The sequence below is a fragment of the Bos indicus genome, chromosome 4 (assembly GCF_029378745.1).
Source record: "Bos indicus isolate NIAB-ARS_2022 breed Sahiwal x Tharparkar chromosome 4, NIAB-ARS_B.indTharparkar_mat_pri_1.0, whole genome shotgun sequence".
NCBI classification, from domain to species: domain Eukaryota; kingdom Metazoa; phylum Chordata; class Mammalia; order Artiodactyla; family Bovidae; genus Bos; species Bos indicus.
In genome coordinates this window covers 48,738,329-48,760,540 of record NC_091763.1, presented here as the reverse complement: position 1 = coordinate 48,760,540, position 22,212 = coordinate 48,738,329, and the positions used below count along the sequence as shown (strand labels likewise).

The window sequence follows — 22,212 nt, the reverse complement described above, 5'->3', positions numbered from 1 at the left end:
AGAGGAATCCTGGTCTTGAACATATATATGATTTTTGCATTTTGTTTTTAGTTAAATCAAACTCTGTTACCTTTTTCATTTCTAATTTCAGTTGTATGAAGCTTTTAAAATCCTGTCATACTTTTGATTTAATACTGTGTTTATGCTCACAGAGGTCACCTCGTATTATCTATAGTTTAGTTAACATGAGAACGTTGCTTGCTATTTTATGGCACAATCTTTGCAGCAGTCTTGCTATCTTTCCATTCCATTAGCTCAGCACCAGCTGTCACTTTGGTTAAAGTGTTCCTGTTTTGGCAAGCTTTTTAGGGATCCTAAACAACTATGCTTCTTTTCTGATTGTATTCTTGTGGGTATTTTTTTTTTTTCCTCCCATGTAATGCTACAGAGATGTTGAAAAAGAAAGAAAAAAACTTACATCATATGTATTCGTCTCCAAAGCAGAAGAAATAATTTTAGTTTAATAAGAAAATGCCATCTTCTGAAATGTTTTTGAAAAGGTAGAAATCTGTTTTGATCTACTTCTGAAATAGATCTAATTTATTATATTGTCTTTCATCTCATTTTATATTACAGTTTATGAAGTTGGAAAATTTCATACATGGTTAAGTGATTTATTGAAGGTCACATTGACAGCTTGTAGAAAATTACTCTTAGAATGAAGAAGTGAAGTGAAGTCGCTCAGTTGTGTCTGACTCTTTGCGACCCCATGGACTATAGCCTACTACACTCCTTCTTCCATGGGATTTTCCAGGCAAGAGTACTGGAGTGGGTTGCCATTTCCTTCTCCAGAGGATCTTCCTGACCCAGGGATCGAACCCAGGTCCCCCGCACTGTAGGCAGACGCTTTACTGTCTGAGCCACCAGGGAAGTCACTCTTAGAATATTGACTCTCATTTAAAGAGGAGACATTGTCTATTAGGTTGCTGTAAAATAATTGCAATTTTGTGTTGTTGAACTTGGCCACTTGATATTGGAGTATATTCTTAGATAAATATGGTTATGCTATTTATCATTTTAATGTGCATTTCTCACTTTGTTTTTTGCCCATAACTTATTATTTGCTATTTATTTTATATTTATTTTAGACTATTAGAAATGAGGTTAGACAAAAAGCAAATTCAAGCATTTTTTTTTATTTGACTTCAAAATGGATCGTAAAGAATCAGAAACAACTTGTAACATCAGCAATGCATTTGGCCCAGGAATTGCTAACAAATGTACAGCGCAGTGGTTGTTCAAGAACTTTTGCAAAGAAGAGGAAAGCCTTGACGATGAAGAGAGTAGTGGCTCGCCATCAGAAGTTGACAACAGCCAACTGAGAGCCATCTTTAAAGCTGATCCTTTACCACTACATGAGAAATTGCCTGAGAACTCAATGTCCATAATTCTATGGTTATTTGGCATTTGAAGCAAATTGGAAAGGTGAAAAAACCTTGGTAAGTGGGTGCCTCTTGAGCTGACCAGAAATCAAAAAAATCATTATTTAAAGGTGTCATCTTCTCTTATTGTGCTCAACAACAGCAAACCATTTCTTGATCAGGTTGTGAAGTCCAACAAAAAGTGAATTTTATATAACAGTCATCAATGGCCAGCTTAGTGGTTGGACAGAGAAGAAGCTCCAAAGCACTTTCCAAAGCCAAACTTGCACCAAAAAAAGGTCATGGTTGCTATTTGGTGGTTTGCTGCCCGTCTGATCCACTGTAGCTTTCTGAATCCTGGAGAAACCATTACATCTGAGAAATATGCTCTGCAAACGGATGAGATGCACTGAAAGCAGCAACACCTGCAGATGGATTGGTCAGCAGAAAGGGCCTGATTCTTCTGCACGACAATGCCTGGCCACACGTCACATGACATTTCAAACATTGAATGAATTGGGCAATGAAGTTTTGACTCATTTGCCATATTCACCTGATCACTTCTTCAAGCACCTTGACAACTTTTTACAGGGAAAACACTTCCACAACCAGCAGGAGACAGAAAATACTTTCTAAGAGTTCATTGAGTCCGGAAGCATGGATTTTTATACTACAGGAATAAACCAACTTATTTCTCATTGGCTAAAATGTATTGATTAATAAAGATATGTTTGAGCCTAGTTTTAATGATTTAAAACTCACGGTCCAAAATTGCAATTACTTTTGTACCTAATAGAAGACATTGCTCCTTGTCAGTAGTTTATTTCTTTCTAGAAAGAATGGTATTTTTCAAATGTGTTCATTTTGTTTTGAGATCTCTTACAAATGCCTGAAAAACTGGTATATCTGGATATCTAGAGTCAGGTGGTGACAGGGTGAGCTGTGGAAGAGTATAGAATAGGGAGTGAAGGGACTGAGGCCTGAAACTGGCCTGCTAGGCCCACTTTGGACCTATCTTCTTAGTACCTTAGTTACCTAACTGTAAAATGAACTTTGTAATATTTATTCTACTTATGTTGTGTTGACAAAAGAAAATAGGTGGATATGGAGGTCATTTTAAACATTACCACCTAGGGGAGAAGGCATCTTCATGTAGTATACTGTTTCCACAGATCAGGGTGGAACCTGGCAATTAATGTAGACCTAAGAAGTGCCAGGAATGGGTGTGATTTTGTAAAGAGGGCTTTGGGTAGGTCGTGTAAAGAAACAGAGAAGTCCTAGAGCTAATCTTGGAACATTGGGAAAATAGGCCCAAAGAATAGGCAGCTCCAAGATGAGCAGTGAATTGTTCACGTTGTGTTTGCACAGTTTGCCTATGAGATGAGAAAGTGTTCTATTAAGGACAGTTTATGATTTTACCGATTTCAGCTTTGTTGAAGTTGGGATTTGCAGCCAAGCATGGGGAGCCAGGTGAGTGTGGCAAAGAGTTAACTGTTTGCCACTGAATTTAAACCATCAAACTTTACAGAGAACACAGTGGCCCTGGGTACCAGGAAAGAAGGAATTTTTTTATGGGCAATTTTCAGGGAAACTTGAATCTTGAGGATATTGTATGCAAGCAAGATTGGCTAACCTGCTTATTTGTAGAGAAAGATAACAAAAGTACTGGTTTCCAAACACTGTAGCTTGGTAGCAGTCATGCTGAGGTTTTATCGGTTCCCATTAAAATTCAAAATGAAAACAAGGCAACTACTTACTCTGAGAATTTCCCTCTATTTTCCTTGTTACTTGAACTACCTTTCTTTTATGAAGTGATCATAGTAGATAGTGAAGTTTTTAAAAATGTCCGTACTTAGCAAGCAATGCAGAAGACCCCAGTTTGATTCCTGGATTGGGAAGATTCCCTGGAGAAGGGATAAACTATCCACTCCAATATTCTTGGGCTTCCCTGGTGGTTCAGCGTGCAATCCTGGAGACCTGGGTTCGATCGCTGGGTTGGGAAGATCTCCTGGAAGAGGGCATGGCAACCCACTGCAGTTTTCTGGCTTGGAGAATCCCATGGACAGAGGAGCCTGGCAGGCTACAGTACATGGGATTGCAAAAAGTCTTGGACACAACTAAGCGACTTTTACTTACTTAGTAAAGTAACAGCATTTATTGGCCATTTTCCTTAGTTATTTTCAAAGTTTATTTTACTGCTTAAAGAAAGTCAGACTTTAATTGGTACTAATGGTTATTTGCAAATAACTGTTGTTATTTGGAAAAAGCATGAACTTTAAAATCCAGACGTTTTAATGTTTGAATCCCTGCTCTTCCATTTATTCTTTGTTGTCTTGGAGCTTCTGCTGACTTCTCTATTCCTCAGTTTCCCTCTCTTTCAGTAGGGAACAGTACAGCTACTTTGAATGTTTTGTTGGGGAGGATTAGACCTCACATGTGTAAAAGCCCCTTAAATAATGCTTGGTTCATAATAAGGCCTTACTGGATGACTGCAGTAGAAAAATTAGGTTTATCATAATTATCCCGATTCCTTGACCTCATTCCTAAACCTGTCAAATTAGTGTATTTGAAGTTGAGATCCAAGCCTATGCGTTTTTAAATTCTGATGAAATACACCTAATATGAAATCAGTCACCATTAACGTTCAGTAGCATTAAGTATGTTCATATTAGTTCACATCACACATCCAGTCTCCAGAAGTCTCACTGGACTGAAACTGTGTCTATTGAACAGTTTTTATCCCTCTCTATCCCTGAGTCCCTGGCAACCACTGTTCTGTTGTCTCTATGAATTTGTCTGTGTATTTACAGTCTTCATATAAATAATATGTAAATAATATTATCTTTATAATATGCAGCCACACAGTATTTTTTTGTGACTGGTTTATTTTGCATAGCATGATATGTTCACCCATGTTATAGCTTGTGACAGGATTTCTTTTAAGACTGAATAATATTTCATTATCTGAATAACACATTTTCTTCATCCATTCAGTGGACACTTGGGTTGCAAACATGTGCATTTTTTTCCTGATGCTCTTAACCCTCTTATTTTAGATTGTATGGTGAAAATGTAATCAACAGAAAAGTACATACCTCATAAGAGTACAACTCAATGAATTTTTCACAAAGCGAACAAACATACATAACCAGCATTCAGATTAAAAAATTAAAAACTTACCAGCAATCCCCGGTCTTCCTTATGTGTCCGTTTTTAGTTAACAACCTCCCTCAGGTAGTTCTTTTATATTTATCAAAAGTTTGAGATTGATTGATATGGACACCTGCATTGGTTTAGGTATTTGTGTAGTTCTCTTACCTATCAGATATTATATTAGTCGATTTAATTTCCACAGTGTGCTCATTCACAGGCTTTTGTATGTGCTATTCCTCTGCTTGGAGTGGTTTTCCTTTTGTTTTCCTGACTCCTGTAAATCTTTGACCCCTCCTTGTCTCCAGCTCCCAACACCTTCCCATGACAACTTCACTTTGGGGTCTTGGCTGGGCTTTCTTCCTTTAAGGAGAATTTCCTGACTCCTCTATTGCTGCTGCTGCTAAGTCGCTTCAGTTGTGTCCGACTCTGTGTGACCCCATAGACAGCAGCCCACCAGGCTCCCCCGTCCCTAGGATTCTCCAGGCAAGAACACTGGAGTGGGTTGCCATTTCCTTCTCTAATGCATGAAAGTGAAAAGTTGAAAGTGAAGTCGCTCAGTCGTGTCCGACTCTTAGCGACCCCATGGACTGCAGCCCACCAGGCTCCTCTGTCCATGGGATTTTCCAGGCAAGAGTACTGGAGTGGGGTGCCATTGCCTTCTCCGCCTGACTCCTCTATCCCTCCCCAATTCTGAGTTAATCACCTCTCCTATTAAACTATCCATTTCTCCTCTAATTTATCATAGTGCATTCTAATTGCTGCTTTAATTGTCTTTATCGCCCATCAGACCATAGATATTGAAAGGTCAGACAGTACAGTATTTGCTTCAGTTTTTTTAAATCCCCAGTACTTTGCACAGTGCTAGCACGAGTAAATGATGTGTAATCATATGTTAGTATTGGCAAGGGTACTAGAATTCATCTAGTCCAGTCCCCTCATTTTACAGATGAAGGAGCTGAAAGCCTAATGTTTATTACTAATAAGGACCCAGAAAAATCTGCTGGTCAAAATATGTGGTATTTGTCTGCGATGAGAAAGGATGATGGGAAAAGAACACTAATGTTTATTATATTTAGGAGATATTCTTTGCTGGAATCATAGCTAGACAAAGTGATTTCATTCCCAGTTTTTCTAATGTTCCAGTTGTTACTCTGATTAGAGTATTCTATCACCCCATTTCTGTTCTCTCACTCTCACCAATTCTGTTCTTTATTCCCTTTGTGATTAAAAGTTTCCAACATTCTGTATTTTATTATTTATTACATCAGTTTAGCTTGCTACTCAGTCTAGGTTCCTATGATAATCCAGTTCAAAAGTGTTCTCCTCTCCAACTGAGAATGCCCCGTTGGCACCTGAGACTCCCGCATGTCTCACAGTGAGCACTTCATTAACAACAGCCGTTCACCCTCTCATCCCACCACTCCTCCACCCACTTGCCCAAATGATCTCCTTCTTTTGATTTTCTTTTTTCTTTTTCTCTCCTTTCAGGCCCCCACACTTGAAGAAACTTCCATATATGGTAGACTCTTCCTTCCCTCTTGTCCATCATAGTCAGTAGACAGTTTCTTTTCAGTGTTTCAGAATCTTTCCTATCTGTCCTGTTCTTTGTTTTTAGTTACAACTCCCTAGTCCAAGCTATTTTTCCTTCTTTTCTTTTTAAAATTATTGCCAGAGCTGATGTAATTATTTTTATTTTCTCAAACATCTTAGATTATGATAATTTTATTACATGAATCATTTTTCTGTTACCAGTAATATTAAATAGAAATTTCACAGAATGCAGTCCAAGGTTGTCAGTGACCAGACCCTTATTTGCTTGTTCAGGGTTATCTTTTTTTCCCCCCACATATGCAAAACTTCTGGCAGTAAAATCTGTGTACCACTCCTTAAGCATACTCTGTAATTTTCCTCTGTCATTTCTCTCTGTATTTGGTTCTTTTTACCAGAAAATCCTGTCTTTCACATGAACAAATGATTCTCATTTTTCAAAGTCTGGCAGAGTCATCTAGTCAAGTGGTTTCCAAATGTTGGTTCCCAGGTGGCTGCATCTGAAGAGCTTTAAAATATAATAACCAGGCCTCAGTCTGATCCAGCTGAATCAGAATTTTAGAGCTGGGATCTTGTTGGCTACATTTTTATTTTTATTTTGTTTAAAAAAGGAACTTCAGCCAGCTTTGGAAATCTATCTGTCCTCATCATTTTAAGATTATGAATTCAGGATACAGAGGGGAGAGCTGAGTTCCTCAGAGTTACTTACATAATTTTTGGAGGAACCCCCATAGTATTTTTCATAGTGGCTGCACTAATTTACATTCTCAACAACAGTGCGTAAAGGTTCCCCTTTTTCCACATCTTTGCCAACACTTGTTGTCTTTCGCTGATAACCATTCTGATACTGGATGCTTCTTTAATGTTGCCCTGTACATGTTACTGTTTTGAAAGTTTTTGGTAGTTAATTTTTGGAGTAGAAACTTAAGAAGACTGATCAATTTTGACTAGATCTCTCAAGTAAAATAAGATTCCAACTGTTTTCAGTTAACATATGCATATAACTTTCAATGTACATTCTTTGTAAGCTATTGAAGTTACATAATTATTGTAAGTTACTGAAAACCTGTATGTTGAGAAACTGTGATTTTCAGATCCTTTGAGGATAATAAAGGCAATAAATATAATGTTATAATATGTGTCTATATTCTAGTTTTTAAGGTGAAGATATTCTTTGAAATTGGTCAGGTAATGCTTTCTTAGATTATATAAACTTTGAATAGTGATAAGGGAAATGTCTTTATAGCTGCCTAATTTTCATTCTTGGTATCTACTAAAAGCAAAAGCATGTTTTAATATGAAACAATGTCCATTTGCTACTTTTTCTTGTTTAATTAAAAAACAGTCTAAAACGGGTGTTCACCAACCTTGTTTCCTGATCTTGTCTCTAAGCTGGTCCTACCCTGCTGCCGAGTGTGTGTGTGCCACGTACTCTTACTATCTCCAGTAGACTTCAGAAATAACATTTTGTGTTATTTATACTCAACAGTCAAGAAAATGTTAGTGAAATAATCTCACTTTTTAATTGTGTGCCTTTAATGACAGATGCTGAATCATAAATGAAAGAGGAATTTCAGCTATTTGGACCTATAACTATGTTAATGTAGATATACCTTGTTAATTCAGTCATTTACTTAATGACAAATCCAGCAGCTTATTTATATCACTGTGGACTGAATCTACTCACTGGTAGTGTTTCCACTTCCCCCTGGTTGCTTACCCCTGTCTGCTCCAGCCACCACCATGGCCTGATTGCTCTTTCATTAGCTACCAAGCACATTTCCACCTCGGTTCTTTTGTTGATACCCCTGCTCAGATCTGTATTTCCCCATATTTTCCAGATGTTGATCTCTGTTTAAATACTGCCTTTGAAATGCATTCTCTGACTCTTCCCTCTATAATATTACCTTTGAGATGCATTCTCTGGCTCTTCCCTCTATAATAATACACATCATTCTCTCTTTTTATTCCCTGCTTTCTTTTTTATAGCATACATCACTACCCGATACTCTCTTATATTTATTGTTTATATATTTCTCAGTAAATATTAAGTTCCATAAGGGCAGAAACTCAACTGGTTTTGTTTACTACTATAGTTCTAGCAGATAGAAGCAAGATAGACCCCATAGTGGACACTCTATGTATATATATTCGTAGTTTCAGTGAATGGATGAAGGAAGATAATACAATGAATAGTAGTATCAGTTCACAAGGCTCAGCCTGCAGTTTACTGTGCACAATTTATTTCTTTCTAAACAAATATAGGGTTGTTAGTTCTTACATGGCTCTCTTCGTAGAGATTAATGGTAAATTTCAAGTAAGCTCCAGTAATATAACAGATTCTTTATTTTGTGATTATCCTTTAAAGGAGGAAGAAAAGGGAAAGGGAGGAAATCATACACATGGTATTTAACTTTGTCTTTTATGAAATAAGTAATGACTAAAAATAATATTTGTTCCAAATACATTATTTTTGTTCTTGTTTATAATAATTTAAAAAATATTATAGTAACTGCTCAAGTACCACTTAGATTTGTAGATTTATATTTATTTTGTTTCTTTTCCTACTTATATCTTTTCTCACCCTACCCCACCACCACCTTTTTAAAGAATCCAACCCAGGTCGGAACTGCTCTTCAGGTTTTCCATAATCTTGGAACTTTGAAGGACACTATTACCAATGTTGTGGATGGATATTGTGCTGCAATAGAAGAAAATATCAACAGTGCATTAGATATCAAAGTTTTGACTCAGCCTTCCCAGTCAGCTGTGAGAGGTATGGATGTGGTTTATATTTAGCTTCATTTATTTATTTATAACTGAAAAGTCCTTTGAATAGTATGTGAAGCATTCAAGTTTCAAAGTAATCTAATGACTCACTTTTTAGTAGACAGAAAACGAGAGAAGAAATTTTGTTTTAGAGTTTATTTATAACTTTTGTCTAATCAGTGAGTTGAACTGGCCAATTGGTATATTCAGAACTTCTAGATAAAAACTATAAACTGTGGCTTTATTTAGTTCAGAGGAAACAGATGCAAGGGAAAAAAAGGAACATATTTTTCTTTCTGAAATCCTTATCCTCACATGTACTTCTTATTGAGGCAGAAAATATTTTTTAAGGAAATACAATCTCTATCATACTTTATCTTTCTGGGCATGTATAATTCTGGTACTCAGGAGCAATAACAGCTGAGTGTGGAGATTGATAGACGCTGATAAAGCTTTGGGAACATTACAAGTATAGCAAAATCTAAGGAAAAACCAAGCAGGTAGATTCAAGACAGCAGTTGTCCCCAGCCCTTTTCCTGCAAAACCATGCCTGATGGTGACATTCATGTATATAACACACTTCATAGAGAGGAGAGACTGCATGTTCTGGGTGCCTCTCATTTTCCTAAGCAACCCTAACTTTGCATTTCTCTCCTTAAAATCTTTCATCTTTCCTGTTAATATGGATGAACTGTACTTGCTCCTAACAGAGGCAAATACTCTACTTTTGCCTTAGATCCCATCACTCAAAGAAAGGCATTGCTCTCATAGATCCATTCTCTCTACCACATCATCAGTTTTTCATTCTATCTCTTTCCCATCACATACAATCATGCTCTTTATTTTCTTATACTTAAAGACAGACAAATCTGTCTTGATTCCATTTCTTTCTTCAGTTTTACTGCCTTATTTTATTCAGACTATTGAAAAAATTCCCCAGAGTGTTTTTTTAATGCCTATTAAAAAAGTTTTCTCCTCTTCCCATTTTTGTATTGAACAGGATACTCTAATATCATACAGTTGTCCATGTAAACTCAATAACAGTTCTTGATACAGAGCTAATACTAAAACATTTTCAGCCATTGATTATTATTTTTATGTTTGCTATATAAATATAACTTTAAATAAGAGTATGTCCCTCATAAATAATTTGTACAAAATAAAAAGAGATAAAAGAATCTTTGATCTTAAAGGGATTTTTAAAGGTTAGCCCCAGCCTCTGAATAAGTCTGTATTTAAGACCATCCCAGGAGGACAGCTTTGAAAAGAAATTGCCAGAGGAGATTTCCCTCTCAACTTTCCCCAGCAATTATTTTCAGAAAGTTTGATCTAATGTTTAAATTTGCAGAAGGAGTTTAATCTCATTCTCTACTGTGTTGTCAAGAATGGAGGAAAAAAAATTGAAAGCAATTATTTACCTGCTGTCTATCCTAATGTATGCTCCTCTTTTTGGAAAGAATGAAGTGTTTTCAAGCCTTATTGTCATCTATTGAGGAGTGAATACATGATTTAGTGTAGAAATCCTATTCTTTATTGTTTTTAAAAGAATAATCACTTATTTTTAAAGATAATACATTGGCAGGGTTAATGTTAATTGCCTAATCTTGTTGGTTATATTGAGATTATGTATAGCAATGTCATTTTTGTTGGAAATAACACATTAAAGCCTTCAGGGGTGATAGTGCATCATGTCAGTAACTTATTCCCTAATGATTCAATAAAAATTTTTTTACTGTAATTTCAAATTTTCTGTATGTTTAAGATTGTTTCAAAATTTAAAAAATAACATAATTACATGGGAAAATATACTACCCAAGATGTACCTGAAAGTTTGTAATCCACTAATAAAAAGATAAATAACTCAGTTGAAAAATAGACAATGAATATGAATAGGCAAATCACAGAAGAACAGATCCAATAAACATGAAAAGATGTTTAGCCTCTTTTTAGAGGATGTGAACTAATTATTAGAGAAATACAAATGATTCAAGATTTCTATTTCTCTGTGAGATTGGCAAAATGTAAGACCAGAACTAAATATCCAATGAGAGCAGAAACTCTTATACTCTGATTGTAGGAGAAGAAAAGGTTTCAACCACTTTATTCAGTTTTGTCGTACTGATCAATAAGGTTAAAAATGGGTATTTCTTATGATCTTATAATTGCCTTTGTAAGAGTATACCCTAAAGAAACTCTGTCACATCTGTATAAGAATTTTTATTTTACTATTATTCATAATAGTTAAACAATGAAAACAGTCTCTCCTTCATTGGAAAATGAATAAGCCGGCTTATTTATTAATTAGACTACTATATAATATTTATGGTAATAAATTTATCAATATAGATAATTCTCAGCATCCTTATATGAAAAATCAAGTTGCAGATTTGATTATTTGTCTCTTCCAGAATAGAAGTTTTTAATGAAGTCCACCTTATCAGTTATTTCTTTCATATCATGTCTTTGGTATTCTATCTAGAAAGTCATTGCCATACCCAAGGTCATCTGGGTCTTCTCATATGTTATCTCCTAGGCATGTTATAGTTTGACATTTTTACTTTTAGGTCTGTGATCCATTTTGAGTTAATTTTGGTGAAGTATGTGAGGTCTGTGTCGTCTTGTTGTTCAGTCGCTAAGTCATGTCCAGCCTTTTCCGAGTCCATGAACTGCAGCATGCCAGGGTTTTCTGTTCTTCACTATCTCCCTGAGTTTGCTGAAACTCATGTCCATTGAGTCAGTGATGCCATCCAACCATCTCATCCTCTGTTGCCCTCTTTTCCTCTTGCCCTCAGTCTTTCCCAGCATCAGGATCTTTTCCAACGAGTCAGCTCTTTATATCAGGTGGCCAAAGTATTGGAGTTTCAGCTTCAGCATCAGTCCTTCCAATGAATATTCAGGATTGATTTCCTTTAGGATTGACTGGTGGGATCTCTTTGCTGTCCAAGGGACTCTCAAGAGTCTTCTCCAGCACTACAATTGAAAGCATCAAGTGTTCGGCACTCAGCCTTCTTTATGGTCCAGCTCTCACATCCATACATAACTACTAGAAAAACCATAGCTTTGACTATATGAACCTTTGTCAGCAAAGTGCTTTTTAATATGCTGTCTAGTTTTATCATAGCTTTTCTTGCAAAGGATCAAATATCTTTTAATTTCATGACTGCAGTCACTGTTTGCATTGATTTTGGAGCCCAAGAAAATGAAATCTATTTGCCATAGTGATAGGACTGGATGCCATGATCTTAGTTTGTGTCTAGTCTGTGTCTAGATTCATTTTTTTGCTTGAGGTTACCCAGTTATTCCAACATCATTTGTTGGAGATTCTGCCTTTGCCAAATTTATTACCTTTGCTTCTTTGTAAAAGGGCATTTGACTGTATTTATGTGGGTATATTTGTGAACTCACTATTCTGTTCCTTTGATCTATTTGTCTCTTCTTTTGCCAATACTACCTCATTGTGTTGATTACTAAAGCTTTATATAATGTCTTGAAGTTGGCTAGTCAGTCTTCCAACTTTGTTCTTTTTCTTCAATATTGTGTTAGCTGTTCTGATTTCTTTCCTCTCTATATAAACTTTAGAATCAGTTTGTTGATAGAAGAAAAATTTTTTTCTTAAATTCAGATTTTGACTGCATTAAATCTATAGATCCAACTGGAAAGGACTGACATCTTCACAATATTGTTTCTTCTGTCTATGAATATGGAATATCTCTGTATATATTTATTTCCTCTTTGGTTTTTATCGTCAGAGTTCTCTAGTTTTCCTCATATAGTTTTTGTCCATATTTTGTTCGGTTTATTTATACCTGAGTGAAGTTGCTCAGTCGTGTCCAACTCTGTGACCCCATGGACTGTAGCCTACCAGGCTCCTCAGTCCATGGAATTCTCCAGGCAAGAATACTGAAGTGGGTTGCCATTTCCTTCTCCAGGGGATCTTCCCGACCCAGGGATCCAACCCAGGTCTCCTGCATTGTAGGCAGACGCTTTACCATCTGAGCTATCAGGGAAGCCCTATTTATACCTAGGTATTTCATTTGGAACGGGGAGTAATGTAAATGGTATTTTGTTATCAAATTCAAATTCCCCTTGTTCATTGTTGGTATATATGAAAACAGTTGACTTACATTTATGAACCTTGTCTCTTACAACCTTGGTATCAGTTCAGTTCAGTCGCTCAGTCGTGTCCAACTCTTTGCGACCCCATGAATCGCAGCACGCCAGGCCTCCCTGTCCATCACCAACTCCCGGAGTTCACTCAAACTCATGTCCATCGAGTCGGTGATGCCATCCAGCCATCTCATCCTCCATCGTCCCCTTCTCCTCCTGCCCCCAATCCCTCCCAGCATCAGAGTCTTTTCCAATGAATCAACTCTTCACATGAGGTGGCCAAAGTATTGGAGTTTCAACTGTAGCATCCATCCTTCCAGAGAACACCCAGGACTGATCTCCTTTAGGATGGACTGGTTAGATTGGATACGACTGAATGACTAACACTTATTGACTTACTGATGGGACTGGATGCCATGATCTTAGTTTTTTAATTTTTAATTTTAAGCCAGCTTTTTCACTCTTCTCTGTCACCCTTATCAAGAGGCTCTTTAGTTCCTCTTCACTTTCTGCCATTATAGTGATATCATCTGCATATATGAGGTTGTTGATGTTTTTCCTGACAGTCTTGATTCCAGCTTGTGATTTGTCCAGCTTGGCACTTTGCATAATGTACTCTGCATGTTAGTTAAATTAGCAGAGTGACAGTATACAGCCTTGTGTTACTCCTTCCCCAATTTTGAACTAATGCATTGTTCCATGTCTACTTCTAACTGTTGCTTCTTCACCCAGATACAAATTTCTCAGGAGACAGGTAAACTGTCTGGTACTCCCATCTCTTTAAGAATTTTCTGCAGTTTGTTGTGATCCACACAGTCAACGTTTCATGAAGTCAATGAAGCAGAAGTAGATGTTTTTCTGGAATTCCCTTGCTTTCTCCATGATCCAGCAAATGTTGTCAATTTGATCTCTGGTTCCTCTGCCTCTTCAAAACCCAGCTTGTACATCTGGAAGATTTCGGTTAACGTACTGCTGAAGCCTAGCTTGGAGGATTTTGAGCATAAAGTTGCTAGCATGTGAAAGGAGGGCAATTGTATGGTAGTTTGAACATTCTTTGGCATTGCTCTTGTTTGGGGTTGGAATGAAAACTGACCTTTTCCAGTCCTGTGGCCACTGCTAAATTTTCCAAATTTGCTGACATATAGAGTACAGTACTTTAACAGTATCATGTTTTAGAATTTTAAATAGCTCAGTTTCTTTATGCTAGAGGGCTACTTCTTTTTTTTAAATTAATTTTATTAATTGGAGGATAATTGCTACATTGTGATGGTTTTTGCCATGTATCAACATGAATTGGCCACGGGTATACATCTGTCCCCCCTATCTGAACTGCTCTCCCATGTCCCTCCCAACCCTATCCCTCTAGGTTGTTCCAGAGCACTGGCTTTGGGTGCCCTGCTTCATGCATAATTCTCATACACTGTACATGTCATTTTATAATGGTTTCTCCTTCTGCTTTTCTCTCTTCCCTATTCTGCAATGTTGAACATTTTTCTGGCTTCTCTCCTGGCCCATCTATGCCTGTCCCTTTTCGCTCTTAAGCAAAGAATCAGTGGATAGCTTATCTAAATTCTTACAGTTGATTTTAGGAGCAGATTGTTCCTTGCTAATGATCTAGGATGTCAGCTATCTGCTTCCTTGTTCATTTTGATTTATCTATAGCATTTGGCATATATACTTCATAAAGTTTGAAGTTTTTAATTGATTTCTTTGTTTCTTTGAAATTGATATTTTTTTTCTACTTTTTTTTCTTTTTTCCATTGCCCTTTAAGGGACAAAGGCAAGAAAATGATTTTATTCCATTAATTAGAAGTTACTCAAGTATTGTTTCTTTGAGTACTTCTTAGTTTCTTCTTTCACATTAATAAAACTTAGTTTAAAACACTTAATTTTGTTTTTTGAGGTTCATAAAACTAGTGGATAATTGCATCAGTTTTTTGTTTTAGTTATTCTTGCTCCCTTTACAGGTGTTCTATGTCGATTATTTTTTATTACGTTTATTTCTTCAGCAAGATGTATTTAGTGTATGAGGATAAAAGTCCTTAAGTATTCAAGTATAAATGAGAAAAATGAAGCCACTGGAACTAATAGAACCAATGACTGTGATCTTAGTCTTTTTTGGTGCCTCAGTTCTTCCAAATAATTGCTAGCAGAAAACAATACCTTTTTGTATTTCTGCTCTTACCTATTGTAAGAGTAGTGGGTTGATGGATTCCATAATTCTTTATAATAAAACAAAGCTATACATATTCTAGTAATTTGATATTTTCTTCTTTTTACAAATTCACTGCATGCCTTTTCCTCACTATTACAAGTTCATTCTTTATGTAGCATCTAAGATAATTGCATATTGTTTCAGTATTACCTCTCCAGTTCATGTACGCTTTTACTTAACATTCTTTGTACAACATTGCAAATAATTTGAAAAATTAATTAGACCTAGATTTTGAACAGGAGTATTCATATTTTAAACTCCTAAATGTTTCTCTTTGTTACTGCTTTCCATTATTATCAGAGTAAAAAAATAATAAACATCTCTTTACAAAAGGAGCATGTAGGTAATTTCCTGGTGGTCTAGTCATTAGGACTTAGAAGTTCCATTGCTGGGGCCCGGGTTCAATCCCTGTTCAGGGAACTAAGATCTCACAAGTCACAGGGCAAGGCAAAGAAGACAAAAAAAGGAGCATGTAGTTCTTTCCTAAACTTGGAATTGTTGAGAAACTAGAGTGAAAAGCTTACTACCATAGCCTCTGGTTTTCTTGATTCTTGCCCTCTGTAAAAGTAGGATAGACTCTAACCATTGATGGGCTCTTAATGGCACCCCACTCCAGTACTCCTGCCTAGAAAATCCCATGGACTGAGGAGCCTGGTAGGCTGCAGTCCATGGGGTCGCTGAGGGTCAGACACGACTGAGCAACTTCACTTTCACTTTTCACTTTCATGCATTGGAGAAGGAAATGGCAACCCACTCCAGTGTTCTTGCCTGGAGAATCCTAGGGACGGGGGAGCCTGGTGGGCTGCTGTCTGTGGGGTTACACAGAGTCGGACACGACTGAAGTGACTTAGCTTAGCTTAGCTTGTACTACCTAGTCTTTAAGTTTAACTTAAATTGAAATGTGTACTTTTCACTTTGAGGTTAAAAATCCTCATTTTATGTTGAAACATTCTAACATGTGCAAAGAGCTGTGCATGTATACCATATCCAGTAACATTCTTAGGCATTAGCTTCAAGAAATTTCACACTGATACATTAATATTATTTTGCATGTAATCCACATTCAGTATTTTTAAGTTATTTCCATAAAATATTCTTTATGGCTGTTTCCCCTCCCAACTGGAACCAATTAGCCATTATGCTATTCCATTGGTTGTCTTGTTTCTACTCTGCTTTAATAATAATAATAATCATAAAAAAGCAGTATCTTTTTTATCTTTTATGGCATTAACATGTTCAGCAAACCCCACACTCAGAATTTGTCTGATTGTTTCTTCATTATTACATTCAAGGTAAAAAACCCATAAGATGATGTGTATTTCCCGTTATATGATATAAGAAGCACCAAAATTATGTCAGTCTGTGTCATTGTTGCTTGTTTGTTCTTATAGTGTATGACAGGTTGCTGCTTGTAAAAGTACTCTTTTCTTAGTAATTAGTAAGTAACTTTGGGTGCATACTTTGCACCATGTGAAACATCCTGTTCCCCGTAACATTTTACCCACCGATAATCATTCCTTCATTATTTTACTAGTTGGTAGTTGCAAAATAGTGATTTTTTCCTAGCATTATCATTTCTTTTGCACTTATTAACTGACAGTTTACTGTAAACAGCAGTTCCCACCCTTTTTAAACATTTGAGTTTTAAACTCTGAGCTCAGGGAATATTTTTTTAATCAATATTTTAGAAACTATTATCATTGGTATTATTTTGACCTACCAGATACTCTCACATTTGTTTTGTGGAAGCTTCCTAATCTCCATTGGTCTTTAAACACTTTTTTACTCTCTGGCCCGTCGTGCTCCAGGTTGACCTATTTACACTGCTCTGAGTACAGAATCACTTTTTTATTCAATAAGCCTTGTATTCTTTCATTGAGGATTGTTGCATAGAGATCAGAGTTTGACTCTCAGACATGTTCATTTCTAGTGAGGGGTTGTCTTATCTCTCTCCTTTACGGAGCAGCAGTAGGAAAGACCTCTAATCCTGATTACACACCTGTCTTTGTTCTGTTTGTGAAGAGAACCTTCATTTGCACCATCCTAAAATACATCTAGTTTCATTATTGCTAAGAAGCAACACAGTTCAGTTCAGTCGCTCAGTCATGTCCAACTCTTTGAGACTCCATGAACCGCAGCACTCCAGGCCTCCCTGTCCATCACCAACTCCCAGAGTTTACCCAAACCCATGTCCATTGAGTTGGTGATGCCATCCAACCATCTCATCCTCTGTTGTCCCCTTCTCCTCCTGCCCTCAATTTTTCCCAGTATCAGGGTCCTTTCAAATGAATCAGCTCTTCGCATGAGGTGCCCAAAGTATTGGAGTTTCAGCTTCAACATCAGTCCTTTCAATGAACACACAGGACTGATCTCCTTTAGGATCGACTTGTTGGATCTCCTTGCAGTCCAAAGGACTCTCAAGAGTTTTCTCCAACACCACAGTTCAAAAGCATTAATTCTTTGGCTCTCAGCTTTCTTTATAGTCCACCTCTCACATCCACACATGAAAACCATAGCCTTGACTAGACAGACCTTTATTGACAAACTAATGTCTCTGCTTTTTAATATGCTGTCTATGTTGGTCATAACTTTCCTACCAAGAAGTAAGTGTCTTTTAATTTCATGGCTGCAGTCACCATCTGCAGTGATTTTGGAGCCCCCAAAATAAAGGCCCTCACTGTTTCCGTTGTTTCCCCATCTATTTGCCATGAAGTGATGGGACCAGTTGCCATGATCTTAAGTTTTTTTAATGTTGAGTTTTAAGCCAACTTTTTCACTCTCTTCTTTCACTTTCATCAAGACGCTCTTTAGTTCTTCTTTGCTTTCTGCCCTAAGGGTGGTGTCATCTGCATATCTGAGGTTATTGATATTTCTCCTGGCAATCTTGATTCCAGCTTGTGCTTCCTCCAGCCCAGCATTTCTCATGATGTACTCTGCATAGAAGTTAAATAAGCAGGGTGACAGTATACAGCCTAGACGTACTCCTTTTCCTATTTGGAACTACAGAGACTCACTGCTTCTATCTCTATTCTTCTCACCTGGTCCCGCTTCCTACCACTGCAGCTGCCCCCTCTAGGAAACCATTTTTATTAATTCCTTTTTTTTGAAGAGGGGGAAGAAATATTTTCTGCATTTGTTAGGCACATAGTGTATCAATTTATATGATTTAGTAAGTTATTTCCTTATTATGAAGACAAGATACAAAGAAAAATCTGCATTTTTGAAACTATAAGTGTTAGTTGTACATAGAACATAACTGAAGTCTGAACAAATACGGGAACATTCCTACTAAGAACATAATGGCAAGGGCATCTTTCATTCCTACATGACTTCATTAAGGGACTTCTTCCTCATACCAGCAACATACTGAATAATAAAATTAACCACATACATATTCAGCAGGTAATAACCTGAAACCAAACTCACTTGATTAATGTGCCATACTTACTGTCCCTATACTTTGCACTTTTAGGTCAAGCACAAATAAAGAACATAGCTACAGTAAGATAGCTTCTGAGAAGGCTAGAACTATACTTGGTGATTTGAATCTGTCTGAGTCCAAGATCCTTTCTTTTTATACATGTGTATATTTTATTGACGTGTAGTTGACTTACAGTATTTCAGATGCACAACAAGTTGACTCAGTTATACATATACACCCATATTAATTTTTGTGTATGTGTATATATGTATAAAACAAGCTTAATTCTAAATAACCAGGAACATCAGAACCTGGTATGATGAGGAACTAAACACGAGAGGTGGTTTCCCAAATTTTTGAATGATAGAAATTCATGGCTCCTGTAGAATATCATGGAATGGGGAATGTTCTCTTTCAGTGTTACTGAGTTTTTTTTCTTTGACAGAATGGTGAGCTGGGGCATATTCAAATGGATTCAAAAATACATGATAAGTTTTCACTCACATGTGTTGGAGGCTGATACCAATGCTAGTATCCTTGGTCACATTTTCATGAAGTTATATATCTATGGCTTTGGGGGCACAAACTTATATTTAAAACTCTTTCACCTGTGATAGCGATCTTCTTGCTTGTTTTACTAAAAAATTTTCTATTCCTCTACACTTTTAAGATTCTGGTTTATTCACTGTTTATGTTAAAGGCCTGAAGATCCCCAAAAAGAAAAAAACAGCTATCCAAAATTCTTATTTATTTTCTAGCTTTTGTGGCTTTTAAGACTTTATTTTGAGTAAGTACCAATATGTTTCTACTGATTCTATTTCAGATCCGCAGGGCCTCAACCCATTTGTGAGTGGAAAACAGTGAAATGACATTATCTGAAATTAAGCAGAAAATCAGATATGTCATATCCCTTCATGGGATGTCAGGTTAAGAGGAAACAGGAGAAGTTACAGAAAATGGGAGCATAGTCTTAATTTGCAGGGGTTTTAAGGTTCCCATTAAGGGTATTTTATAATGGAGATCTATTCTGATTGGAGGTAAAAACTGTTATAAAGAATTATAGAATAAATCAACTATATTCAAATTAAAAATATTTATAGAATGTTACATTTATCAATTTATAGAGTCAAGATTAATACTTTCATTTAACAAACGAGATATCTAAACTGCAGTATCTTGTTCTTTTTGTGGAGAGTGTTCGTGAATGCGTACTCAGTCGTGTCTGACTCTTTGTGACCCCTTGGACTGTAACCTGCCAGGCTCCTCTGTCCATGCGGTTTCCCAAGCAAGAATACTGGAATGGGTGCCATTTCCTTCTCCAGGGAATTCCTGTTTTCTGTATTATCCTTGTTGGGTGTGTGTGGTGGGGTGTGTGTGTGTGTGTGTGTGGTTTAATTTTCTTTCTTAAAAACAAAAGGTTAAGATTCTTTTTTATATCACTCATGATAAATTATTACTTCTTCATAAAGAAACTTCTCATTTGTTAGCCTGTATGTGCTTTTCATAATAACATACATTTTGTTAAATTTAAAACATTTTATTTTGTTTGTTTTTTTTTGTTTCTCATAAACAGGGGGACCTGGACGATCTACCATGCCAACTCCAGGGAACACTGCAGCTTTTCGTGCTTCCCTCTGGACCAACATGGAGAAACTTGTGGATCATATTTTTACTGTTTGTGGTCAGGTAAATATTTGAGAGAGTAAAAAATAGTATTAATTATGGGTTAGCATGCTGTGTGCTTAGTTGTATCCAACTGTTTGCAACCCTTTGGATTACAGTGCAGTAGGCTCCTCTGTCCATGGGAGTTTTCGTTTCAGTTAAGAATACTGGATTGAGTTGCCATTTCCTCCTCCAGGAATCTTCCTGACCCAGGAGTTGAACCTGTGTCTCCTGTGTCTCCTGCATTGCAGGCAGAATCTACCTGCTGAGCTGTGGTTTAATTCTTAGTTATTCAAAGTTGTGTGATCTTGGGCAGCTTTCTTAAAAATCTCTGAAAGTTCAAAATACCTCCGTAACTAATTATAATGTATGTAAGGGCTCTAGCAAAATGCTTTTTCCCTTCCCTTAGTGTTTCTAGTACCTGTACTCTATGCTTGTTACATTTGAAAATACTCAATTATATATGTTTTCCCTCTTTTCCTTCCTTTTAGGTGCAACATCTACAAAAAATATTAACCAAGAAGAGGGATCCTGTCTCTCACATTTGTTTCATTGAAGAAATAGTTAAGGTATGTCTAAATGAAAGTATTTTTGTCTCTTTATTAAGGAATACTGGAAGATAATGAGCCATTATTATTTGTGTTCCTGTCTTACAGAGAGACTACACGTCAAATAGCTAAAAGAAAATGTATTTCTTGATAGCCACAGATTTTCTTTGCTTGTTTGTTTATTGAGTAGATGCTAAATGATACTATTTATAGACTAATTTCTGAACTGCATATAGTAATTTCCCATTTTCTGTTATACACATGATGTGAACTAGATTACCAGTGCATGTTTGATGCATGAAACAGGGCACTCAAAGCTGGTGCACTGGGACAACCCAGAGAGATGGGATGGGAAGGGAGGTGGGAGGGGGTTTCTGGATAGGGGACATGTGTACATGCATGGCTGATTTCATGTCAATGTATGGCAAAATCCACCACAATATTGTAAAGTAATTAGCCTCCAATTAAAATTAATTAATTAAAAAGTTTTCAATGTCCTGATAGAGACTAAGATGAAAATTTTTGGTGTATGAGAGATTTAATTAATGGTTATTAAACTGTCATATAATGTCTTCTCTGAAAATGGTATGATCCATTCAGTTGTTAGTTTTTCCTATAAAGCACATTAATGTATTATTTTTCTATATTGTAAAGTTTCCCTTCTGTCAGTTATCAATCTCCTGGCCTCATAGTCATCATTTGTAACAAATGTACCACACCAATGCAGGATGCATAAGGCATTATGCAAATATGTAATTTCCTATCTTCATTATTGTTCATTGTTCAGTTGCTAAGTCATGTCTGACTCTTTGCAACCCCATGAGCTGTAGCACGCCAGACTTCCCTGTTCTTCACTATCTCCCTGCGTTTGCTCAAACTCATGTCCATTGATTGAGTGATGCCATCCAACCATCTCATTCTCTGTCGCCCTCTTTTCCTCTTACCTTCAGTCTTTCCCAGCACTGGGGTCTTTTCCAGTGAGTTAGCTCTTCGTATGAGGTGGCCAAATTATTGGAGCTTCAGCTTTAGCATCAATCTTTCCAGTGAATATTCAGGATTGATTTCCTTTAGGATTGGTTTGTTTGATTTCTTTGCTGTCCAAGGGACTCTTAAAAGTCTTCTCCAGCACAGCAGTTGAAAGCATCAATTCTTTAGTGCTCAGCCTTCTTTATGGTTCAACTCTCACATCTCTACATGACTACTGGCAAACCATAGCTTTGACTATAGACCTTTGTTGGATAAGTGATACCTCTGCTTCTGAATATGCTGTCTAGATTTGTCACAGCTTTTCTTTCAAGGAGCAAACATAATTTTTTTTTAAATAATTTTTTTTATTTTGAGCTGTGCTAGGTCTTTATTGCTGCACAGGCTTTCCTCTAGTTGTGGCGAGCGGGGGCTACTCTTTTGTGGTGCATGAGCTTCTCATTG

The 22,212-nt window shown here is 36.7% G+C and overlaps 1 protein-coding gene across 4 annotated transcripts in view; it reads left to right on the top strand.

Moving 5' to 3' along the window:
* Positions 1–22,212, top strand: part of COG5 (component of oligomeric golgi complex 5) — a 281,625-nt gene that overhangs the window by 139,233 nt on the left and 120,180 nt on the right. For all 4 annotated transcript variants that reach the window (XM_070787248.1, XM_070787249.1, XM_070787250.1 and 1 more), the window contains 3 exons: positions 8,673–8,838; positions 20,148–20,260; positions 20,728–20,805. In XM_070787248.1, coding sequence (XP_070643349.1) covers positions 8,673–8,838; positions 20,148–20,260; positions 20,728–20,805 — 357 coding nt within the window. The remainder of the gene's footprint in view (positions 1–8,672; positions 8,839–20,147; positions 20,261–20,727; positions 20,806–22,212) is intronic.